Genomic DNA, 19,139 nt, shown 5'->3' with positions numbered 1-19,139 from the left:
CTTCCAAATTCACAAGGCGTATTTTCTTGCGAGTATCAAAATTGATTAGCAGATCCATTGTTGTTGTTTTTTAATTCTACTTAGTTTTGCCCTGGATTTCTTGAGATATGTATGCCTTGTTATAGCACGGAAGAAAAAAAAGGAAGATCATTTTAGCAGAACCGCTAAACGTATTGCAAAACACTTGACACTTGCGATATCAAGGCGATAATTTATTCCATTCATTTGTTAATTTCAGTGGAGGTGGAGAAAGAGCTACTGGGAAAAACAACCTGCTATTAATACTTTTCTCTCTCTCTCTCTCTCTCTCTCTCTCTCTCTCTCTCTGTTTCCTTGGAAAGCAGTATCTAAATTAGAATGTCTTTAGAACAGTGTTTCTCAACCTTGACAATTTTAAGGCATGTGGACTTCAACTCCCAGAATTTCACAGCCAGCAACGCTGGCTGTGGAATTCTGGGAGTTGAAGTCCACATGCCTTAAAATTGTCAAGGTTGAGAAACACTACTTTAGAAGCTAATAGATCATATGAACTGAAGGTAAAATAATGATATTCACAAGAAAGAAATATATTTCAGAAAAATGTAGTTTTTCTTCCTCTTCTTGAGGAACTATACTGTTTCCTTCTCTCTCCATATTCTATCCCAGTGTTTTCCAAACTTTGGAACATTGCCATGTACATCATTATGTCATCACAGAAATGAGATGCAACTGAAGCAAATTATATAATTAGCATCACTAGTGTGATGTCTTCATGGCATGACATGTCTCCTTGAAGATGGCCATGACTTTATGAAAACTTTCTGGGAAATTCAAGAAAATCTTGCACTGGTACACACAACTAAGGCTGCTTTCTTTACCTTCTTTACTAAATTAACTCAGTTTCTAGCTTTCCAGATTAAACTGAACTGAACTAAGCAGTCTGGGTTCATACAAGACCTTAAACCAGGAGAAAAGGAACCACCTGAAGTTAAAACCTAGCCTTGAAGAAAGGTGTTTGATTTGTTTGTAGAAGGATGAAGTAGGTCCTTACAAGCATAACCAGAATGCATGATGCATGAGCCCTGATCCTTAGAACGATGTGCTAGGATCCTGCTAGGATAACTGCAGAAATTCTGCAAACAATTTGGGCTGAGTTGACAGTTTAGCATGTGTGACTAAGGTGTGAATGTCTGCCTGTAACTCTGTGTTGCTATAAACAAAACCAGAGTGTTTTAATAATGGCCAACTGAGTACATAACATCTGGATTGTATTAGACTTCCGTCAACTTCTGTTTTGTATTCCAGGTTAATCCTTGGCAAATCAGGTGAGCTGCTAAGAATAAAAGCATTCTTAGAAGTGGACTGTAGGCTGTATCTGACCAAGGAGATTTTGTACAATCTATTCACTTGCTAGGACTTTTTGTATGAATTATTCATTTCCCAAGCAGCAGTTCTCCCTGGTAGTAAATATACATTGCAATTGCTGAAATGCTGCACATCACCTTAGAATTACAACTTTAAAATTACCCCCTCTGTTCCCCCCCTAAAAAAAACCCTTCTGAAAAAAAAGAGAGGAAAGAGGAATGAAAAGGAAAATAAAACCAGCTTTGGAGTCTATTATATAGAATGCCAACGCTGCTAGCATTGGATGTTCTTGCTCTGACAAAATGTGTAGAGCTGTCTGGTATTTTTAGAGTTAACTTAGATGATGCTGGGAGGGGAGGAGAAAGAATGTGTGTGGGGATTAATTAAGATAAGAAATACTTGGGAGGGAACCTTTGCTCTTCAAACTGATTGGAGAATGTGATTTATGACTGCAAAATAGAGGAGGGAAATAAACTGGAATATTATGTGTTCAAGAGAGGTGAATTCAGAGCTTGGCATCCTCCATGCCTGTGGACACTGTGTTTACATGATTAAAGACTTTTTAGGATAAACAATGCCTGTAAATTCTTTGAAGTGTTCCATTAGTCTGAACCATGACATAGAATTCAAGTTGGATAATTATTTCTTTTCTATTTTTCTTTTTTCCACTCTTGCACTTTTGCCCTTCTTTTTTCTTTCTTTCTTTCTCCCCCCTTTTCCTTACTTTACATTCATTTTTATCTTCCTTTTAAAAAAATCTTTGCTGCTATATGAACCGTTAATATATTATCAAACAAGTTGGATAATTATGTAGATTCCGGAGCAATTTGTAAAGGCTCTGTGGGGGTTATTAGCATTTTGTTGAGATGAATTCTAAAGGCTTTTGTGGTTTGTTTATGTTTTGATTTAAAGTTTTCACAAAATGGCTTTAGGATACATTAAGGAAGAAAACAACTGAAAATGTCAGAAACAGTTATTTATTGCCACCCTGCCAAACAACCCAGTGTTTGTTTTTTTCTATTGCCTTCAGTGAAGAACAAATTTTGCATTTTCCATGGGATACATTTGTCCCAAATGCCATCCTGGCTAAAGGGCAGATATCATAATTAAGTGGAAAATGTTTTATGTAGCATGCCATTTCACTAAAAAAAAAAATCCCCATTGCGAGAAGAAAGTGTGTATGATCAGGGATTATATCAAGGATTAAGGATTTTAACTCTTAGATTGGCCTGTCTGAAACTGAATTCCCTAACCGTGTTTCTCTGGGAAAAACATTTCCCAGAGAGCATAACTGACAGATTTCAGAGATTTCAGTGCTGTGAGAGATTGGTTAGCCTCTGCATTATAATTCTGAGGATCTTATCTACCAGACTTAAGCCATATGTGATGGCAGAGAGATTTCAGATGTATTCAAAGGCAGGATCTCAGTTGCCATGGGGTTAACAATGAAACTTGGAACCCCATATTTAATTAAAACTGCATCAAAGAAGAGGCCTCAAGATGTTCTTCAGTGCATTTCAAAACCCTTCACTCTAAAGTAGACACACTGAGATTTCCACACTGATAAATTAAGTGTGAAAAGAATTTGTTTTACAAAGTTGGTGAATCTACCATCAAAAATTAAACTACATTTGGTTTACGGATTGCATATGAAATGGTACTGTTAGTAGTACTGGTAACCTTTCATTCTGAATGGTACAACTAACAATAGTAATGTTAATAGCAATTGTTACTTTCATCATCATCATCACTATCATTTTTTTTTTCCTCTCTCCTCTGGCCTTTTCTCTGTTCCCAGATTCAAGTGATCAGTTTTGTCACAGAACAGAACTGGGATTCGCTAGAAGTCTTTGATGGAGGGGACAACACAGCCACCATGTTGGGCAGCTTCTCAGGTAAGATCTGAAGGCACCATAGAAATCGCACGACTACAATGGGGTATAAGAAGAGGCAAGTGATGTATCTGAAAAGTGTAAGTGGTATATAAAAGAAAGCATTAGACATGGTATCTTAGGTGCAAGGAACCAAGAATGACACAGTGAGTTACTCAGACTGGTTTTCTATTGTTACCCTTCTCTGTCAGACACAAAGGATCACGGCCGTACATTAAGCTGCAATTCAGAAAGATGTATTGCTCAAGCCTATGCACCAGAATCTAGTTTCTTTATTGTTTCTTCCCTATAGAAGACTAAAGCCAGACTAAAGCCCACTCTGCAAAACAATTGAATATAGGATATGAACGATTAGGGAGGGTCCCTTATAGCTTTCAGTTATATAAATTGTCCATTTAAAATTTTAAAATTGATCTAGAGCAATGTTCCTCAACCTGAGCAATTTGAAGTTGTGTGGACTTCATTCCCAGAATTCTCCAGCCAGCATGTCAAGATTGGCCTGAACAGGATCCTCTCCTAGCACTCTAAAATATGCCCTCTGACTGATTCCTTCCTCTGATGTGTGTGCATCTCTCTCCCCTTCCATTAGGTACCACTGTCCCAGCCTTGCTCAACAGTACCTCTAACCAGCTCTATTTGCACTTCTACTCTGACATCAGTGTCTCTGCTGCTGGATTTCACCTGGAGTACAAAAGTAAGCTCATTTCAACACAGTGCCAATTGTTTAGCGTGTGTGTGCCAAGTTGCAGTCATTCTGCAAATGGAAGATATGGTGTGTCCCACTTCTGATGCATCCCAGATTCGGTAAATCCAAGCAATTGGAAGAAAGGGATGGGATATGCAATCAGTGACTGGTAAATTCTCAGAGAAGTGCCTTGGGTGGGTTCTAGAACAGTTTGGATTCAAACCAAGTAACTACAGAACCTAGAAATTAATCCCAAAAGTCTTACTATTGGAGGAGACCATCAAGCCCAAATCCCAGATTTGTGCAGGAATCCAAATTCCCAACTCCAGTGTACCAAATAAATGACTCTCCAACTTCAAGTTGAAACCAGCCATTAAATGAGAGCCTACCACCGTCCTTGGTAACTAGTATTGTGCAACTGGTATTGAAATCTGCCATCTTGTAACTTAAATCCTTGATTTCATGCCCAAGATTTTTGGGATAATAATGTCTTGGCTGCCTTCTATAGTACATCCCATCAGGTTTTTCCAAAATGATTCCATATTTCCTCTTAGTTTCTTTTCTCAGAGGTGAACATACTTATTCTCTTTAGGTTCTCCATGTAGAAATTAGGCTTTGGTCTTCTATTCACTGACCTTCCCTTTGAGGGGGAGGGATACAACACCATCTATCTCCAGTCCTTTCAGCACTTCCAAGAAGGCTCCACGCCCATTTTCACTACTCAGGTGACCCTGACGACACAGCTAAGCCTCCAGGTAGCATTAAAGACTTGCTAAAAGAATGCAAATGAACAGCTGTCTGCAGGAGTATAAATCCTTCCATTCCCCACCATCCAGTCAGAGTTGAAGAAGCTTCTTGGATGAGAAGCGAAACGTCTTCAAAGAAAAACAAAGTCCAGTTGTCTCCTGAAAAAGCATCTTTGGGATAATTGAGAGTCTCCATTGACATTTAGCTTTTTGTAGCCTTTTGTTGTTCCTTTACAGCAGTGGTTCTCAACCTGTGGGTCGGGAGCCCATTTGGGGTCGAACGACCATTTCACGGGGGTCGCCAAACAACGCAGTCCGCCATTTTTTCCCCCTTTTCTTTAGCTGTGCTACTCCCTTTTATTCTATTGGCTTTTGAAAGCCAATAGAATAGACCCTCTTGAATAGAGTCTAATTCTATTGCCTTTCAAAAGCCAATAGGAATTGTGCAGGCTGTCTCTGCCCTGCTGAGTCTGCCAAAAGTCCCATTCTGCAAATGTTGCTGCACCAGTTGAGTAGTCCTCGACTTACAACCGGTTGAGTAGTCCTCGACTTACGACCAGTTGGGGGTCGCGGCATTAAAAAGATTGAGAACCACTGCTTTACAGGCCTTCAAGGGCTTAAATCCCTCCTTAATATTACCTGAGTAGAAAGAATATTCTTCATCATCTTTCTCTAACTTGTTTGAGTTTGTCTGAAAACTTTCAAACGACAGTGCTATTATTTCCTGTGATTTGTAAATTGTACTTTTGTTGATCCGTAGAGTCCTTTAAGGCAACCTTACTTTTTAAAATTATGGAGCTTGAAACAGGTCATAAAACATCTTTCCTTGTGTACAGTAGCCAGTCTTGCTTTTTTTTTTTTAAAAAAAAAAAAGTATTGATTTTTCAAAGATCGCTTAATGTTTTTGTCAATACATACACTATTGTGTAATGATTATATGCAGTGTTTGTCTCCCTGTTAGCAAATGCTTCTTCCCTGAATTTAAATTCAACCTATACTTTTCCATCCCCTCAAGATTTATTTCTGAGATTTACCAGGTAGACACAAAAGGCAGAGCTAGTTAATTAGAGATGCTAGAGATTGATCTAAGGTTTTATGCATTTTCTCTGCTATTAAACTATGGATGCTGTTTAAAGATTTATCTTGTCTGGTCATAAAACCGATCCTTTCATTACTAGCTATACTGATTGGTGGTTTTTCATGGCCTTAGGCTAAAGAATTTGTGGAATAATTGAAGACAGGAAGTGGGGGTGGGAGAACTAAATCTGAACCCTCTCCTTTTAAAAAGATTTTGCTAGCATTAGAGTCGTGGCTCAGGAATTCTGGGAGCTGGAAGTCTACAGGTCATAAAGTTGCCATAGTTGCCCACCCCTGCATTAGTGTGATGGTTAGAAACAAACGGGGGCACATAAAGCTCTATACAAATGAGTTAAAGCTCTCTACAAGTTTCAGTGTTTGAGAGGCTGCCACAAACTATTTCTCAAAGCACCTGAAAGCAAGACAAGAAACAATGGATGGAAAGTAATCAAGGAGAGAGCAAACCTAGAACTAAGGAGAAACTTCCTGACAGTGAGAACAATCAACCAGTGGAATGGCTCTCCTGGAGGTAGTGACAGATTTTATCTTCTTGGACTCCAAGGTCACCACAGATGGGGACTGCAGCCAAGAAATTAAAAGACGCTTGCTCCTGGGGAGGAAAGCTATGGCAAATCTAGACAGCATACAAAAAAGCAGAGACATCACCCTGCCAACAAAAGTACATATAGTCAAGGCCATGGTTTTCCCAGTTGCAATGTATGGCTGTGAAAGTTGGACCATAAGAAAGGCTGAGCGCCAAAGAATTGAGGCCTTTGAACTCTGGTGCTGGGGAAGACTCCTGCGAGTCCTCTGGACTGCAAGGCGATCAAACCGGTCAGTCCTAGAGGAGATCAACCCTGATTGCTCTTTAGAAGGCCAGATCCTGAAGTTGAAACTCAAGTACTTTGGCCACCTAACGAGAAGGAAGGACTCACTGGAGAAGAGCCTGGTGCTGGGAAAGATGGAGGGCAAGAGAAGAAGGGGACGATAGAGAATGAGGTGGCTGGATGGAATCACTGAAGCAAAAGATGGTAGAGGACAGGAAGGCCTGGAGGAAAGTTGTCCATGGAGTCGCAATGGGTCGGACACAATTTTGCAACTAACAACAAAAGATGAGGCAGAATAATTCAGAGTTGTTTCAGAAGATAGGACAAGAAGACAAATTGGAACATAAGGAAACAGACTTCAGGTGGACATCAGGAAAAAAATCTTAATAATAATGATTCTTCAGGAGATGGTGGACTCACCTTCACTGGAGGTGTGTAAGCAGAGGCTGATTGGCAAGGTAACAGGAATGCTGTAGATTAATGAAATGGGGTTAAGGATGGATGAGATGATCTTCAAGATCCCGTCTAATTCTTACCTTTTATAATTCTTTAATGGAAGGTAATATTATGCTGCAATAATCAACTAGAGATCATAGTTTAATGAACATACAAGTTGGTAGACAACAAAGTCAAGGCCTGATAGAAAACACAGGATCATCAGAATGGTTTGTTTGATGAAAATCATGAAAGCTTGAAACTCTGAAAAATAATATGATTGTGAACCATTCCTATCTTGCAAAAAATGTTACATTATATGAGGTCTTCTCTCTTTCCGTTATTTTTCTATGCAGAAAATCTCCTGATCAGTCTCCAGTACATTCAGCGAGTTGTCCAGTAGACAGAATAGAAGATATTTTTGCTTTGCACTATTCACAGCTGCTGTATTCATGGGCTGGGTAGATCAACAGAATAAATCAATGTAGCAGTTTTATATATTCCCCATGTCAAGACAAATTTCATGCTGCTAAGGCACCTGCATGGCTGGCACTTCATAACAATAATATTTTTGATACCAAGCTGTTAAGAGTTCTCCAGGGCAAAGTGCTGTGGAATTAATCAACTTTCAAAGCTTAGTTCTCATACAGAAATGCAAAGATAAGAGGGACTAGCTGCTCAACTGGCCATTTCCAGGAACAGAAAAAGAAAAAGATGAAGCTTATAAAGAGAAATTAAATGTATCTTTTTGCTTTGGGGCTTGCTTGACATATTAACAAAGTGCCTCTTTAAAAGCTTTTTTTTCCCCTTCTCCTTTTGGAGGCTGTTTTTAGGAACTCAAAAATACTCATTCATTTGTCCTGCCTTAACTCATCTGCATTAGATTTTTGAGTGCTAAAAAAAGCCTATTTAGCAAGACATCCTTTACAGTACCACATATATTCATTTCTGAAGGCAGGCCGTTCCACTGGTTAATTGTCCTCACTGTTAGGAACTGTTAGGATGCTAAATACATACTGATTAACTATTTGTGCTTCCTTTTAGCTGTGGGTCTCTCCAGCTGTCCAGAATCTCCTGTTCCCAGTAATGGCTTGAAAATTGGTGAAAGATACCTGGTGAACGATGTGGTCTCCTTTCAATGTGAGCCAGGATATGCTCTCCAGGTACCTACCCACTCTCCAAATAGTTATTTAACTCTGAAAAAATTGTCTTCATCAATGTACATTGAGACATGAGCATCACAGCCCATTTTGATATCTGGCTATCACGGAAAAGAAAAGATGAGAAGGCAATTATTGTATGAACTTTATACAATTAGCCCAGAGCAGTGTTTTTAAAACTTGGCAAACGTAAGATATGTGACCTTCAACTTCTCAGAATTCCTGAGCCAGCATGCCAAATTTGAAAAATATTTAAGTTGCCCAATTTGAAAAACACTGGCTTGGAAGAAGCTTGCCAAATCCTATCAGATGAACATGAATACTTTTTGTCATAATAATAATAATAATAATAATAATAATAATAATAATAATGTTGGAAGGGACCTTGGAGGTCATCTGGTCCAACCCCCTGCTCAGGCAGGAAACTGTATACCATTTTGGATAAATGGCTGTCCAGTGTCTTCTTAAAAACTTCCAGTGTTGGAGCATTCACCGCTTCTGGAGGCAGGTTGTTCCACTGGTTAATTGTTCTAACTATCAGGAAGTTTCTCCTTAGTTCTAGGTTGCTTCTCTCCTTGGTTAGTTTCTATACGTTGCTTCTTGTCCTGCCTTCAGGCCCCTTGGAAAATAGTTTGACTCCCTCTTCTTTGGGGCAGCCCCTGAGATATTGGAACACTGCTATCCTGTCCCCCTTTGTCCTTCTCTTCGTTAAACTAGACCAGTGGTTCTCAACCTGTGGGTCGGGACACCATTTGGCTTTGAATGACCATTTCATGGGGGTCACCAAACAATGCAGTCCGCCATTTTTTTCCCCTTTTCCTTAGCTGTGCTACTCCCTTTTATTCTATTGGCTTTTGAAAGCCAATAGAATAGACTCTCTTGAATAGAGTCTAATTCTATTGGCTTTCAAAAGCCAATAGGAATTGTCCAGGCTCTCTCTGCCCTGCTGAGCCCGCCAAAAGTCCCATTCTGCAAACGGTTCTGCACCAGTTGAGTAGTCCTAGACTTACGACCAGTTGAGTAGTCCTTGACTTACGATTGCTTGCGGGTCGCGGCATTAAAAAGGTTGAGAACCACTGAACTAGACATACCCAATTCCAGCAGCCGTTCCTTATATGTTTTAGCCTCCAGTCCCCTGATCATCTTTGTTGCTCTTCTCTGTACTCTTTCTAGAGTCTCAACATCTTTTTTACATTGTCGTGACCAAAATTAGATACAGTATTCCAAGTGTGGCCTTACCAAGGCATTGTAAAGTGGTATTAATACTTGATGTGATCTTGAACACAGAATACAGCAACTTCAGTTAAAATGAAGGGAATTGCTTCAGTGTGGTATGAAACTCTCAATCTCAATCATAGCACTTCTTGAATCGCTCAGTGGAACACTAGAGAAATATTTGGTACTTGAAGGCAAAGAATCTTATTGTAACTTTTGTGGCATAACGTTCTTTTGAAGTCTCCTTTGTCAAGACATCAGCATTAAATATAAAGAGCATCTGTAGGTGCCAGTCAAATTATATAAAGTGTAATCTTTCTAGGTTATCTTGGAGAGGTTGCAATCAAATTGTTCCATTTTTAACATCTTTGGTGAGGCTGCCTTTGGTTAAAAGTGTTTGAAGACCTCAGGAAAATTACTCAGTGAATTTGAGTAATTTGAGCCTTCCTGTTGCTTTGCGGTATAAAAATTGATGCAACATGAAGAATTGATTTCAATGCCTGTTGTTAGCTGCCAGGTATGTTACTGGAAAATACTGAAAAATCAAATTTACATCTTCCTCTGGATGATGGTATTTGGAAGTGTGGGAAATGCATTTTGCTGAAAAATTAATAACAAAATCAAACACTAGAATTGTAGAGTTAAATACTCCAGAATTAAAGAGGGGTACTGTGTGTTCAAAAATGTTTAGATTTGTACCATATTTTACCATTTCCTAGATATACTTAACACTTTTTTCACAATACATTTTCCTGTTAAATGTCGTTCTGAGTAGAAACCCATATTCAATACTATTACTGAGCATCTTTTGAGCATCTCATATTTAGTCATAAAATTGTGTGTACCTACACGCACACATCTGTGTGCAGTATCTTTTTTTAAAAAAAAAAATCCTTTGTCTTTTATCTATTTTCCTTTTCAAGTGTACCTTTAGCTCTTCTTTTGATGTTCTGCTCTGTACTCAAGAAAGAATACAGAGAAGAGCAACAAAGATGATTAGAGGACTGGAGGCTAAAGCATATAAGGAACGGCTGCTGGGATTGGGTATGTCTAGTTTAACGAAGAGAAGGACGAGGGGGGACATGATAGCAGTCTTCCAATATCTCAGGGGCTGCCCCAAAGAAGAGGGAGTCAAGCTAATTCTCCAAAGCGCCTGAAAGCAGGACAAGGAGCAATGGATGGAAACTGATCAAGGAGAGAAGCAACCTAGAACTAAAGAGAAATTTCTTGACAGAACAATTAATCAGTGGAGCAACCTGCCTCCAGAAGCGGTGAATGCTCCAACACTGGAGGTTTTTAAGAAGAGACTGGACAGCCATTTGTCCGAAATGGTATAGGGTTTCCTGCTTGAGCAGGGGGTTGGACTAGATGACCTCTAAAGTCCCTTCCAACATCATCATCATCATCATCATCATCATCATCATCATCATCATCATCATCATCATCATCATTATTATTATTATTATTATTATTATTATTATTATTATTATTCCAGGCTGCAGTATGTATCATTTCCTGTTTTTGCTAAAGAATGTTAATTGGCTGAGATAGGTACCCTCCCTATTCTTTCCGTTTGGCCTGTTTCTCAGTTCTTTCCTGCTTATGGCTTTCTTTCTTTCTTTCTTTCTTTCTTTCTTTCTTTCTTTCTTTCTTTCTTTCTTTCTTTCTTTCTTCTCTTGCTTCAGGGACACTCTCATATTTCCTGCATGCCTGGAACTGTGCGACGCTGGAACTATCCTCCTCCACTTTGTATAGGTAAGAGTTTATTTCGTTCTTTGCTAAGGATCCTCCCTCCCCTCCCCTCTTTCTACCCTCTCTTCCTTCTTTTCTCCCTTCCCCCTTTCCTTTCCTTTTCCCTCTCTTCTCCTCTCCTCTCCCCTCCTTCCTTTCCTCAACATGCTAAATCCATTAATGAGGGTCGTTAGTTATTTAATATGTAGCTGATCTTTATTTTTGGACCTCTCAAATCAGTATATGAACCTGATGGGCCTACCTCCTGTTTTCCCATGAAGAGTGGGTTGGTTTGAAAGCTGGCTTTTGTGCCCAGTGGAGGATTGGAACTCATGATCTCCTGAGTTTTACCCCATCTGTCACAAATGGACTTTCATTAGGAAGAGGATGAATAAATGGGGTACTGGACTGAGGCCGGGGGGTGGGCTTTCAGAAGCAAAAATACCAAAGAATGTAATCCTTGTTATATGTTGAGTTTTACTTCATGTGTAAGATTTAGAACATTGCTTGACAAAACAACTGGACATTTTCCCATGTGCCATCATTCTGCTGAACACTTAATTTCCACAGCACTATTTCATTTCTCATCTTTTCTCATTTTCTTGTCTTTCTTACTAATTTCTCATGATGTATCAATTGTTGTTTGTAACTTATGATTAATAATTGTAACTATGATTATAACCATGACCTATTACTTGCTGCATATATGTACAGTGTGAGCTTATGCACTGGAGGCAAATTCCTTGTGTGTCCGATCACACTTGGCCAATAAAGAATCTACTCTACTCTACTCTACTCCACTCCACTCTACCTTACCCTACCCTACCCTATCCTACCCTGCCCTGCCCTACCCTACCCTACCCTACTCCACCCCACCCCACCCCACTCCACTCCATTCCATTCTTCGTATTACATTCTGATGTTCCAAGACTCACTCACAAGTTAGTGAGCATCTGAATGTTGAAGAAACCCTTTTGTGAATCTGTATTCTCATCTAATGCTTTTCTCATAATCTCTCATCTCTCTTTAAAATAGCAAGCTGTCTTGTAAGCTTTTGTGCTCAATTTTAGCCATCGCTTGTCTGTAGGAAACAAAGGTACCACAAATAAGTGTCTTTTTTCCAGACAGGAATGAGGTCAGTAATAGATGAATGTGTTTGCTACTTTGCCAAGATTACAAACAATAGCTGAAGAACATCTGTTAGACTAGATCGTCAATGATTTATGCAAGGGTGAGAATATTCAGTTTGCCTCCTCTGAAACATATGATCTGCCCAGCTTAATGTAATGAAAGTCATCCTCTAAAATGCTTCGTTCCAGATTGTATACTCCATAGCCTATAAATAGAGGCTTTTTCTAGCAGTTATCTGTACATGCTTGTAGGATCCTAGTCTGACTTTAGTGGCATCAGTAGAATATTTTGCTGCAGCTGTGATTCTAATTTTCCTATTGGCTTTGTGGATTTATTAAAAAAATAAATCTGAAACATAGCTTCAGATTTAGCTTTGATGCAGGAAGTGAAGGGAGGGAAGTACTTTGGAAGTGCCATTTTTTCTGGTCTGCATAATTGTTGTCCGCAACAGGAATAAAAACAACATTATGCAATATGGAGGTAGAAACAGGAGATGATTCACTGATGTTGCTGTGAGATAGTCATTCATTTTTGGAATTCCTGGTTGATAGTCATTTGTGTCCAGGATACCTAACAGTACCTTCTTAGGTTGTGTTAACCCAACATGCCAGGCTAGGTTGAAATGTGTTTGGATAGCTTGTGGTAGAGTGTGTTCTCAAAACCCAACTATTTTTTTTTAATAATTTTTTATTTTTCCAAACTCTCTCCCCCAAATATATACCATGATATTTATCAGATGTTAATATACATTCTTTTTACATTCATATATAAGATACATTTAATAAAATAAAATAAATACATACACATGACTTTTGGTGTTGCTCGCCCATTTCCCCTTTCACCGTATCCACACTCCTTCTTCTCTACCTTCTTTCTCCCTTTCCTCTCTTCCCTACTTCCCTCTTCTTCCTCTCCTCCTCTCTTTCCTTCACCATTCTCCCCACTTCTCCTCTTCTCCTCCAACCTTCCTACTTCCTTCTCCCCTCCTTTACTATTTTCTCTCTCCTCTCCTTTCTTCCCTCTCAAAAACCGAACTATTTTTAAAGGTCTATGGAGATTCTCAGTCACCCAGGTCATAGTTGTCCCAAAGGTACTTTTTTAAAGAGTCAACTGGACTTTTTGTTTTGTTTTGTTTTACCTTGAAGGCATTTCACTTCTCATTCAAGAAGATTCTTCAGTTCAATTCTTCAGAAAAAAATTTCTTCAAAGAAAAACAAAATCCAGTTGCCTCTTCAAAAAAAGAACCTTTGGGCCAATCATTTTTAGCATGCAATGTGAACCATAACAAGCCTATTATAAACATAGTATCCTTGATTTATCGATTGACAGTTACGTGAATGTGGCAACTGTGTTTTAGGGTTTGATGTTTTGTATGAATCGAGCTAGTGTTCACCAAGAATTGTTATTTCCACAGGCAGATCGTGTTTTAATATATCTTTGTTTTCTAGTTGTGACTCTTCTGACCTATGTTCTTTTCTGTTTGGTGTCGTCTTCTGTGTCTCTTTTTCTCTGTTCAGCCCATCAATATTTTGTTCCACTCAGTTATGAATAGTAATTGAAGGTGGCCTCCCCCTTATTTGCACTCCATCAGAACATTTTTATTATATCTGACTGCAGACCTCTGTTCCACAAACATGGAAACAATTGAATCAATATTAGCATAAAACAGCTGAATCAGTGTTAGTATAAAAACCCTTGCCCGGTTTTGAGTAAAGGAACAAGTGACAGATCAGCTTAAAGGATGAGATCTTGCAAGTCACTTTCCCCACATGCAGAAACCCCTAGTGACTTTCAAAACATTGATCCACAATAGACGTGACATTGAACATACACTTGCATTGAATTGCACAACACAATCCGCACAGGAGTGAAATTTGACATGCAGTATGTAGTAAACTACAGACTATTCCCATTAAGAGAGAAATTTAAAATAAATTCTGAATTCTCTGCGGAATAAGGGGAAGAAGGCAGAAGCCACATTTCTCTGAATGCTTTTTAAAAGCTTGTTTTGTCATTTGAGTTGGTACATATGGTGCTGTTCTTGGTCTTGATCTTTCCCATTATTCATTATTTCAGTGGTCCCCAACTTTTGCAGCTTGGCGGTCCCTTCCAAACCTATTTTCCATGTTCTATGATTGTAAAATCGCAATGTAAAAAAGATGTTGAGACTCTAGAAAGAGTACAGAGAAGACCAACAAAGATGATTAGGGGACTGGAGGCTAAAGCATATAAGGAACGGTTGCTGGAATTGGGTATGTCTAGTTTAATGAAGAGATGGACGAGGGGCGACATGATAGCAGTGTTCCAACATCTCAGGGGCTGCCTCAAAGAAGAGGGAGTCAAGCTATTCTCCAAGGCACCTGAAGGCAGGACAAGAAGCAACAGGTGGAAACTAAGCAAGGAGAGAAGCAGCCTAGAACTAAGGAGAAACTTCCTGACAGTTAGAACAATTAACCAGTGGAACAACCTGCCTCCAGAAGCAGTAAATGCTCCAACACTGGAGGTTTTTAAGAAGAGACTGGACAGCCATTTGTCCAAAATGGTATACGGTTTCCTGCCTGAGCAGGGGGTTGGACTAGATGACCTCCAAGGTCCCTTCCAACTTTACTACTACTATTATTATTAAAACACCTAAATAAAAACCAATTTTGCATGGGTTTGGTTTTTTTACCGTTTCCCTTTAGAAACAGGTTGCTTAATTTGTTGCATCAGTATGCCTGGTTTTCTGGCTGCTCCTCCTGAATAAGAAATAGCCTTTAACAGTATGATTTCCTTTCTTGCTGAAAAAAAAAAATGATAGTAGAGAGGTATAAATATTGTTGTGTCACATTCCGAAAGACAGAAGCAATCAACTTTTGATAAACTGCTACCATGTCCCTACAAAATGGACTGGCTAGGGATTTCCCATCTTCCTTTATCCAGATGTTCCCCTTTTTAAATAATTGAGAAGGAATTTCATTTAAACAGACATCAGGGGGTATGAAATTAGAAAACAATAGAATCAGCAGGGGAAAAAATGCATATAATGAAGGGAATCTGTGCTTATCGGATGTCAGGATAGATTTAAAATATAGTCCTCTAGGTTCTGATGTAGACTGCATTGAAGGGAGCTAGAAGTCTATTAGAGTCCAAGAAGTGGTCCTGAATATTGTGTGTCCTTCAAGATATACCAGACTACGAATGTTAATTATGAATGCTAATATTATTTTTATTATATAAAAATATATTATTTATTATTTTTATTGTAAGGCTTCAGTAAAAGAACCTTGCAAGTCTGAATACGCTTCATCTTCATGAAAACTAAGAAAGGTCAAGCTTGAGACAGTTACTTTTTCAGATTACAGTTCAACTCTGGACTCTGATTTCTTTTATCCAATCGCTGTTTTGATTGTGGCTCTTCTTCTGTTCCTCAAGGTTATTCCTTTTTCCCATTTTAGATATACAGTTGAAGATGGAAAATTGATCTAGATCAGTGGTTCTCAACCTGTGGGTCGGGACCCCATTTGGGGTCGAACGACCATTTCACGGGGGTCGCCAAACAATGCAGTCCACCATTTTTCCCCCTTTTCCTTAGCTGTGCTACTCCCTTTTATTCTATTGGCTTTTGAAAGCCAATGCAATAGACTCTCTTGAATAGAGTCTAATTCTATTGGCTTTCAAAAGCCAACAGGAATTGTCCAGGCTGTCTCTGCCCTGCTGAGCCCGCCAAAAGTCCCATTCTGCAAACGGTGCTGCACCAGTTGAGTAGTCTTCGACTTACGACCGGTTGAGTAGTCCTCGACTTACGACCGGTTGGGGGTCGTGGCATTAAAAAGGTTGAGAACCACTGATCTAGATCTAGGAGTCAGGAACAGGAAGGCATAACTTCCCTAAATTCCCTTGTTAGCATATGAGTAGTACATGGTGGGAAAAGAAATTGTCAAACGCTTCCCGGAATAGAAATTTATCTGATTGGGAGGAACATCCAAAGTCAAACGGTGCTACAACAATGACCACAAGATCAAATTCATGCCTCTTTTTTTGTATATAACACATGTTAAATAGGACAAGGCTTCATTGTGTAGTTGTGGCCACCATACTGATTTTTTTTTAACCACCCTGCTTCATGGACCTACCCCCTCCCACCCTCAGTAGGGGTGCCAAAAAAACACTACTCTGATAAACTTTGACACAATTCATACTAGGTGAAGCTATCTTGTTAGTTCGACCTGGAGGATGAACAAATGTGGGCTAAGTCAGAGGCCCCCAACCTTGACAACTTTAAGACTTGTGGACTTCAACTCCCAGAATTCCTCAGCCAGCTTGGCTGGCTGAGGAATTCTGGGAGTTGAAGTCCACAAGTCTTAAAGTTGCCACGGTTGGAGACCCCTGGGCTAAGTGATGTGTAATGGAAGAACTGGGATCAAGCCCCAGGCTCCCTTCATGAAGGATGGCTGCCTGCTGAGCTCACTAAAATCCCATTTCAGTATATTATGGCTTCATTTTAAATTTCAAATAAAGAATGTGTACATTTGGTGAGGGGCTTGGAATTACATGCTGTCTATGAACCACCAGTTGCTAGGCCTGACTTAGCTGAATATAGTTCAATCTGTCTCAGTGGATTTGGCATCCCCTACTCAACTCTTTAAAGATATTCTAAATGTAGAATGCAGAATCTTCTACATAATCAAGCCTGTATCCCGACTGTCAACTCTTTCTTCAGTTGTCCTGACTGACAGTCAACCCAAAGAGAAAGACATCTGAAATAGTGTATGACCATCTGATTTATTGTAATTTTAACAGCCCAGTGTGGAGGAATTTTAGAAGAGATGGAAGGTGTCATTCTAAGCCCTGGCTTTCCTGGAAACTACCCTAGCAACAGTGATTGTACCTGGAAGATATCCTTTACTGTGGGATTTGGTAAGGAAATCACAGCATCTTTCCCATCTCTTTTCAGATACTTTTCATGGACTGATACAGGACAAGCCACCTTGAAGTCCTTGGTTAATTGGTTGGTTGGTTGGTTGGTTGAATGAGTGATATTAATAGTGAAAATAGGAATATTCAACCTCTATTTAATCCAGTAGTTTTATCTAAGGGCCATATAGATAACAAACATCACTTTCTATGCGGCTTTAAGTATGCCAATGATTTTTTTCAATTTTTTAAGAACATAGACATTGTTCTATTTTAATGTATTATTCTGCACTTGTTATTTCTTTTAAATAAATAATCATCATAATAAAAATAATTGCATGCAAGACCATTTGAAAGTCAAAAATAACACTTGATCCAGAAGCTGATGAGCCATTTTTAAATTTGGTCATAAAATGTAATGAGTTTTTTAATGAATGCTATATCCTTTCCAATAAAAGTTGATGAGCATTTTTTTCTTAAGTTTTGGATTCTGTGTAGGCTTCTTCTCCTCCTTTCTTCTTCTTCTCCTTCTTGGTAGTGGGGAGATTGTCCTATCTAATTGTCACAGTTAAATCCAACTTGAAAAATCCAAATGACCACTGATGGTACTGGAGGAACGATGTAGGTAAGCTATGAGTAGCTGGTACTCCGTGATCCAACATCCAGGCAAGGGACATATTTCTACAAGTCAATTCACTGTCCTTCAAACTAACTATACATCCTTCTGTATCCCCCATTCTTCCAAACCAAACCAAAATGTATTTGGTGATGGCATCAAATTAGCAATCCAGTTGATGTGTATGCTCCACCCATGTACTTTGGTCATAGGTGGCCTGAAAGTGAAGTATAGTAAAGCAAAGCAAAGTAAGTATGAAGCCCACTTTAGATCCACTACCATCCGGGAGAAAAAATCCTATTATCTGGAAACAGAGGGGGGCCGAGAATTATAGCAATGGAATAGTCAAGAGATATATTGGAATAAACTTTATTCAGCTACAAAGAAGCCAGAGATAAAGGCATTGTTTTAGAAAGTAAAATACCAAATGCAACCAAAGTAGCTGTCTAGGCCCTCTGGATGTGCTTTCTGGTGATGTTTCATCTTTTTTTATTTTTTTCTAAATCAAGGCTGGCAGCTAAGGGGCGCAAAATGCTCCTAAATGGCATTTATGAAGCAATACATACATGAGAAGCAGGTTGATACAGTGGTTAAAGATACTGGCCTAGAAACTGTCACTTCTAATCCTAGCTTAGATATGAAGCCACCTGATGATTTTTGTCCAATATGTCTCTCTCAGTCCTAGGAAGAGGAAGGCAAGATAAAACCACTTCTGAAAATGTTGGCAACAAAATTGCAGGGACTTGTTCAAGTAATCACTAGGACTAATACTGATACCCACCACATTGTACAATATTGTCTATGAAAGGTCCTACTCTGAAACCTTGAGAATTCTGCCAGATGTATGCTGAAGAAGAATGATGGAAAGTTAACCAAATGCAGAATATGCAGCCAACAGTTCAGCTAACGAAACCCCCTTTTCTCCCACTTTCTCTGTCATCTGCAGGTGCTCATCTCCAGTTCTTAAACTTCTCCACTGAACCTAACCATGACTTTGTTGAAATTCGCAATGGGCCCTACGACACCAGTAACATCATCAGCCGGTTTAGTGGGACCGACCTCCCAGGCTCCCTTCTTTCCACATCCCACGAAACCACCATATATTTCCACAGTGATCACTCACAGAACAAGCCTGGTTTTAAAGTAGAATATCAAGGTAAGGAGCAGGCAGACAAGAAGGCTAAGAATGGAGCAGCCCCATTGTCTTCCGGCCACTTAGCAAGAATGCTATAACTAATGCATTTTTTGAAAGCAATACTTTTAAGATGTGATGGAAACTCTTGTTTTGCCGAGCAGCTTTGCTAAATCCTAGCAGCCTGCCAATATAGACAAGTTAATCCACAATGTGTTTTCCAGAAGGTATTAGTGCTATAACTAAGAATTC

The 19,139-nt window shown here is 39.2% G+C and overlaps 1 protein-coding gene across 1 annotated transcript in view; it reads left to right on the top strand.

Annotated features, from left to right (window-relative positions):
- The window catches only part of CSMD2 (CUB and Sushi multiple domains 2), a 356,715-nt gene that overhangs the window by 259,539 nt on the left and 78,037 nt on the right, over window positions 1–19,139 (top strand). Inside the window, exons 33-38 of the mRNA XM_039329926.1 lie at window positions 3,143–3,239; window positions 3,826–3,930; window positions 8,051–8,169; window positions 11,067–11,136; window positions 17,026–17,142; window positions 18,702–18,911. Coding sequence (XP_039185860.1) covers window positions 3,143–3,239; window positions 3,826–3,930; window positions 8,051–8,169; window positions 11,067–11,136; window positions 17,026–17,142; window positions 18,702–18,911 — 718 coding nt within the window. The remainder of the gene's footprint in view (window positions 1–3,142; window positions 3,240–3,825; window positions 3,931–8,050; window positions 8,170–11,066; window positions 11,137–17,025; window positions 17,143–18,701; window positions 18,912–19,139) is intronic.

Source organism: Crotalus tigris, unplaced genomic scaffold, assembly GCF_016545835.1.
Source record: "Crotalus tigris isolate CLP2741 ecotype Arizona unplaced genomic scaffold, ASM1654583v1 scf7180000017614.5298720, whole genome shotgun sequence".
In the NCBI taxonomy this organism is placed as follows: domain Eukaryota; kingdom Metazoa; phylum Chordata; class Lepidosauria; order Squamata; family Viperidae; genus Crotalus; species Crotalus tigris.
Note: the sequence above shows the minus strand (reverse complement) of the source record. Positions and strands in the feature narration are given on the sequence as shown.